This window comes from Rana temporaria, chromosome 6, assembly GCF_905171775.1.
Source record: "Rana temporaria chromosome 6, aRanTem1.1, whole genome shotgun sequence".
NCBI classification, from domain to species: domain Eukaryota; kingdom Metazoa; phylum Chordata; class Amphibia; order Anura; family Ranidae; genus Rana; species Rana temporaria.
The window spans coordinates 7201442-7207518 of NC_053494.1; the positions used below are offsets into that span (position 1 = coordinate 7201442).

The window sequence follows — 6077 nt, forward strand, 5'->3', positions numbered from 1 at the left end:
GGCTTGTTGACCCTGCTTCCGCCTGCCGCTCCTGCTACCTCGCTGCCAGCCCAATACCGACCCGGCCTGCACCTTGACTTCGCTCCTGCCTCCGCTTTGGTTTCTGACGTTCCCGCTAGTGTATGACCCGGCCTTCCTACATCCGCTCCTGCGGTTCCTTCAGCGATTCCAGGCCAGCGACTTCATCAGCGAACCTGCCAGGCACTGCCAGGTGCGACTCTGTACTCTTGCGCTTCCTGTCTGCTCTATCAGGAGCTCGGAGTCAGAGCTGTAAGAGAGGCCGTCCTCCGCACATCAGGCTCTACCGCCAGGGACGTGACACATATAATCCGATCTCACTACAAATCTGAGATTAGCAGTCAAATTTAGGTGTATATGGACAAAGGAGGTGTCTGGCTGTTTTTTTGGGGAGGAATTCAAATAAAAAAGTAGATCTTTTAGGGTATATTTACCATTTTTTGATGTTTCCTATAGGATAGCAAATCTTCAGACTTTGAGTTCAGGTCAACTTCATTATTAAATTAATGTTAATTTTTTTTTCTCATTCTAGATAAAGGAGAGGCCTTTAAAAATCTCCTTGCCCAGCTGAAGATGGAAAGCTATTTTGTTTCAAACTTGACATTAAGGATCATTCTAGAAATTGGGCTACATATCTTTAAGGACAAAAAGCCAGAGAAAATAGAAGATGTAATCTGGTGTACTCTGCATAAGCTCATGGCTCTGGACAGTACTGCAAGGAAAACTTACTACAATACAGATGAGAAATATGATTTCTTTGACAGTGATGAATATGAAGATACACAAAGTGCAAGTTCCATTCACCCCTTGGATATCCTCTGTCTTCTCCTGCATTGTTCAGATAATTTTCTACAACAAGAAATTGTAACCAAAATGGCCATGTGTCAGTTTTCTGTCCCTCTACTTCTCCCCCCAGTTGGTGACGGGTCACCGTGTACCTTCATGCTGTGGGCAATGAGAGACATTGTGAAGAAGTGGAGACCTCAGTGTTTAGCTGACAGTAAAGGGTTCAGAGAGGAAAATGTGGTGAATATTTCCATGCCAGTCATTTCCTTTGTAAGATTGGGGAAATCCAAACTGTCTAAATCTAAAATCCTGAATCAAATTCTTAATCCAGTCCAGCAGAATAACAATTTCTTCATCCATGACAATATGGAGGGCGGTATCCTTGAGAGAAAAATATCTGATGGACTTGTAGAGATGTCCTGGTATTTTCCCTCTGGTAAATCTGCTCTTTTTCCAGAACCGTTTTCAGTTACCAACCTACGTGGAGACCTAGAGACCAACTGGGACCAGTTCACATTTCTAGCAAAAGTTTCATCAGCTGTGTTTATATTTATTGAAACAATCGATGAGAGAGAATTCCAACTGTTATCTAAATGCAGTCAGAGCGACACCAAGTTTTGTGTTGTCGTTACTCCGGTTTCAGGAAAAGATATTAAGAAAGAGACAAAAAAATGTCTAGAGGACCTTCTTCCAGTATTAAGGATTGATAGAGCAAATGTTATCCTGAAGATGAGGACAGAAAATGATACAATGTTAACGGACAAAATCCAAAGGAAAATTCAACTAATTCTGGAGAGCACCTCCAAATCTATTTCACTGAAACATTTTCCAAGATATTTCAGTGGACATCCTTTTGTGACAGATGAAAGCACTGATGAATGCCAGAAAGGAAGAAACCATGCAGATAAAATCACTCGAGAAATAAAAGATGTGGCAGAATATAAAATGGCCACTATGAAATTACAAGGAGATCTTTGGAAACAGTTGTCCAAAATAGATAAAGAACTTTGTAGAATGAAAAACCAAGGAGAACAAGATGCAGAAACCCATCAGTCTCATCTCCTATTAAAGCGCAATGCCCTTCATGCAAAACAATATAAACATCAAATTCCCAAGGGGATAGAGCTTTTTACGCATGCTCTAAATGATTTGTCTCGGAAAGAGAGACAATATTTTCTAAAATGGATGAAATTTAACCTTGATGCAATAGCTAGAGACAATTTGTCTAAGCTGCAGGCTATCTATAAGGAGAAATGTAACGACATGGCCCATAACAAAAAAGAACTTAGGGACTTAGATCAGAAAATCTCTGACAGCTGTTTGGGAGTGGAACACTTTCTACGTGAAATGGGGCAGTTTTATGAAGCTGAATGCTCTATAACAAAACACACAGTAATTGAACAAAGCAAGAAAAAATTTGCTGATCTTCCTAGAATAGCTGCTGATCTTCTGTTGGATGGGTTTCCATTAGAGCTGATTGATGGAGATGCTTCCAACATTCCCCTGCAATGGATAACGGATGTCCTTACTGAGCTGGACAAGAGAACAGGGGGAAAATGCAAACTGAGAGTGATAACTGTACTGGGAGTGCAAAGTACAGGAAAGTCCACCCTCCTCAACACCATGTTTGGTTTGCAGTTCCCTGTGGCCTGTGGAAGATGTACACGAGGAGCCTTCATGACTCTTCTTAATGTGAAAGAAGACTTTCAGGAAAATCTGGACTGTCACTTCATCTTGGTTATTGACACTGAGGGGTTGAAAGCTCCAGAGTTGGCCTCTTTGGAGGGCAGCTATGAACATGACAATGAACTGGCCACATTTGTGGTGGGGTTGAGTGATATAACCATAGTCAATATGGCCATGGAAAACACAGCAGAAATGAAGGATGTTTTACAGATCGTGGTCCATGCTTTTCTTAGAATGAAAGAAATAGGAATGAAGCCCAACTGCCAGTTCGTACACCAGAATGTCAGTGATATATCTGCTAATCATGGGAACATAAGACAAAGGAAGTTATTACTAGAAAATCTAAACGAAATGACAAAGGTATCTGCCAAAATGGAGAAAAAATATGGCATCTCAGCTTTCACTGATGTGATGAAGTACGATCTAAATAAAGACAATTGGTACATTCCTGGCCTGTGGCAGGGAGACCCACCAATGGCTCCAGTAAATCTTGGCTACAGCTCAAATGTACATGAGCTTAAAATGTACTTATTTCAATGTATGGATGCTCAGAAATCTAATAGCAATCAACTGAACATTTCTGATTTTATTGCATTGATAGAAGATTTATGGAGATCGGTCAAACATGAGAAATTCATTTTCAGTTTTAGGAACAGCCTGGTGGCCAAAGCCTACAATAGATTGTCTGTAGAATACTCTTCGTGGGAATGGGATTTCTGTAAAACAATTCACAATTGGATAATCAGTGAAGAAAATATCATAAAAAATCAGTCTGAAGATATATGTGAAAGTAACACAGAAGAGCTACAGAATATTCTACTGGAGGAAGAAAACAAAATGATGGCATCTCTTGAAAAATATTTTGAAACCACTGAAAATATTAATCTCATTGAAAGACACAGAGAAGAATTCAAATTAAGCATACAGAGTCTGAGAAAAAAACTTGAAATAAACGCTCTTAATAAGTACCATGAGGCTGTATGCATCCAGAAAATGAAAAAGAAGATCCAGGACATTCAAATAACATCCCAGACATTGATTGAAGAAAAAATAACAAATCTTCTGCAAAGATATAGCCAGAATAATCATGAAGTAAGTGAACAAGAAATTCAACAGGAATTTAATTTGGTGTGGCAGAAGACGTTATCAGAGTTGCGGTTGGAAGAACTTAAGAGATGTAATGTGGATCATTCTCTTCTTCTCCTTCTCAAAAATGACATGAGCAGTAAAGGACCTCATATAAACGAAGCATTAATCAAGGTTAAAAGTTTAAGTCAATATGCAAACAAAGGTCTTACAATGGATAGACGGTATGTTGATCTTGCATGGACCTCAGTTCCACGAAAATCAATATTTGTTCAGCAAGAGCTTTATGGCAATATTGGTGCTCTAGCAGATTCCATCATTGAAACGAGTGACAAGTATATAAAAGAGATTTCTTCCTTAGAGGATTACAGTGAAATATACTCTAAAGAGCTACTACACAAGATCAATACAAAGCTAAACAGTAAAGATGTCAAAAAGTTTCGGTTTACTTCAGAGTTTGAGCTGGATCTCAAACTTTTCATTTTTGGAAAAGCATCCCAAGCCTTCCAGAAGCTCCATGATAAGTTTCTCCAAGAGAATGACCCGAAACTTTGTCTAGAAAAACTAAAAGTTCGGTACTTGTCTACAGTTCTCAGTATGTTCCATAAAAAAGATCAACCTTCGAGCAGAGCTAATCGTTTTTGTGAGCTGTGCTTAAAACCAGCAATAATAGATTATATTTTTAAACATCTTGGACAAAAAATAATGGATGAGATTTTAACTGAAAATGTCACATTTAGCAGCAGAAATGGTTTCCAGTGTACTGTTTTGGAGGAGCTTCTAGAAGAAATGTCATTTCAAAAATATGCTGAATACATCAATTCTTATGAGAGCTTTATAATGAGATGGATCTTAACTCACATCATTAACAAATACTGCAACTCGCCAGCTTTAGAAACCTTGCAGGGACATATTCTGTCATCTATTACCAAGAAAATAACAACAGTCCTTAGAAATGAAAGATGCCGGAAAAGTCAAACTGTGTCTAGTTTTTTGGAGAATTTCTGCAAACTCCTAAAAAAAGACTTAGTGATTTCACGGGAAGAGATGAAAGTGATCACTTTTCACCACACAGGGAATGTTGAGCAGTTCTCATCAGAAGTTGAACACTACCTCAAAGAGACACAACGACAAATCCAATCAGAACTTCGACCAATGGCTCTAGGGTCTCTACTTTACACAGTGACCGTGAAACCTCAGGATGAATTGTTCAGGAAGGTGGTTGGTTGTAGAAAGCAGTGTCCCTTCTGCAAAGTGCCCTGTGAGGTCAGAGGTGAAGACCATAAGATACATGCAACATCTATGCACAGACCCCAAGGGCTAGGAAACTTCCAATGGGATGAGGATAAGAACCTTATTGTTGACATCTGTTCCACTCATGTTGTAGCTAACTGTAGGTTTAGAAATTTAGACACAGAATGGAAACTGCATCCATGCAAAGAGTATGGCACAATATATCCAAATTGGAATATTCAGCCAGATGCCAGTATTGAGAGCTCAGATTACTGGAAGTTTGTCTTTGTGCAATTGAATGAAAACTTTGCAGAACTGTATGAGGCAAAACCAGCTGAGCTTCCCGAAGTCTGGAAGCAAATAACAAAAGAGCAAGCTCTTCGCAGCGTGAAGAAAGTATTTAACACCTCTACAACAATGAAGTGATTGGGGAGGTGTAGGAGAACAGAATCAAAGGTTCTTGGGTCTAAAAATATTAATTCTCATAAAAATCCAAGACAACAAGCCAACACATTTGCTGAGGCATGGCCATTACTATGGAGCTATTTAATCTGCTTGCCGCCTGGTCAGGGTCACAGTACCCTAAAGCCCCGTACACACGACCAGTTTCCTCGGCAGAATTCAGCTTCCGACCGAGTTTCTGGCTGAATTCTGCCGAGGAAACTGGTCGTGTGTACACTTTCAGCCGAGGAAGCCGACGAGGAGCTCGACGAGGAAATAGAGAACATGTTCTCTATTTCCTCGTTGTTCTATGGGAGCTCTCGTCCCGCCGAGCTCCTCGGCGGCTTCAGTGCTGAACTGGCCGAGGAACTCGATGTGTTTGGCACGTCGAGTTCCTCGGCCGTGTGTACGAGGCTTTAGACTCGGTTCACACCGTCGCCGCATGCGGCTCACAGCGGCAGTCCGGTGCATGTAGGTTCACCGGTTCAGGTCAGTTTTCAGCCCGAATTTTGGGAGGGAATCAAACCTGAAAAGCACCAAAAAAGGCACGCGTTTTTCCGGCACACCGGACACGCTGCAGAGATATGTGAACCAGCTCCATAGAGAGCCAGTCACATTCTCCTGCTATGCGAATTGGATGCGTGAAAATGCACATTCAATTCCCATAGGTGTGAACCGAGCCTTAGTGTGGCAGGGCGGCACGTGCAGGAAGGATCTTATACATGTACGTCATCCTGCCTTTTCTGGTTTAGGGACACACATCGGTGGACGCAGCAGATTGCACCTCCCGGTACCTGGCCGGATTGAGCGGCCGGGGTATCATGTGA

The 6077-nt window shown here is 41.1% G+C and overlaps 1 protein-coding gene across 1 annotated transcript; it reads left to right on the plus strand.

The window, feature by feature from the left end:
• The first annotated feature begins 554 nt into the window (after positions 1 to 554).
• On the plus strand, positions 555 to 5386 carry LOC120942982 (up-regulator of cell proliferation-like). The gene has a single exon (XM_040355995.1). The coding sequence runs from the start codon at positions 592 to 594 to the stop codon at positions 5233 to 5235; it is 4644 nt and encodes a 1547-aa protein (XP_040211929.1). The 5' UTR covers positions 555 to 591; the 3' UTR covers positions 5236 to 5386.
• Positions 5387 to 6077: the final 691 nt, after the last annotated feature.

Coding starts and splice junctions, on each gene's coding strand:
- LOC120942982 (XM_040355995.1), top strand. CDS start 592: ATGGAAAGCTATTTTGTTTCAAACTTGACATTAAGGATCATTCTAGAA.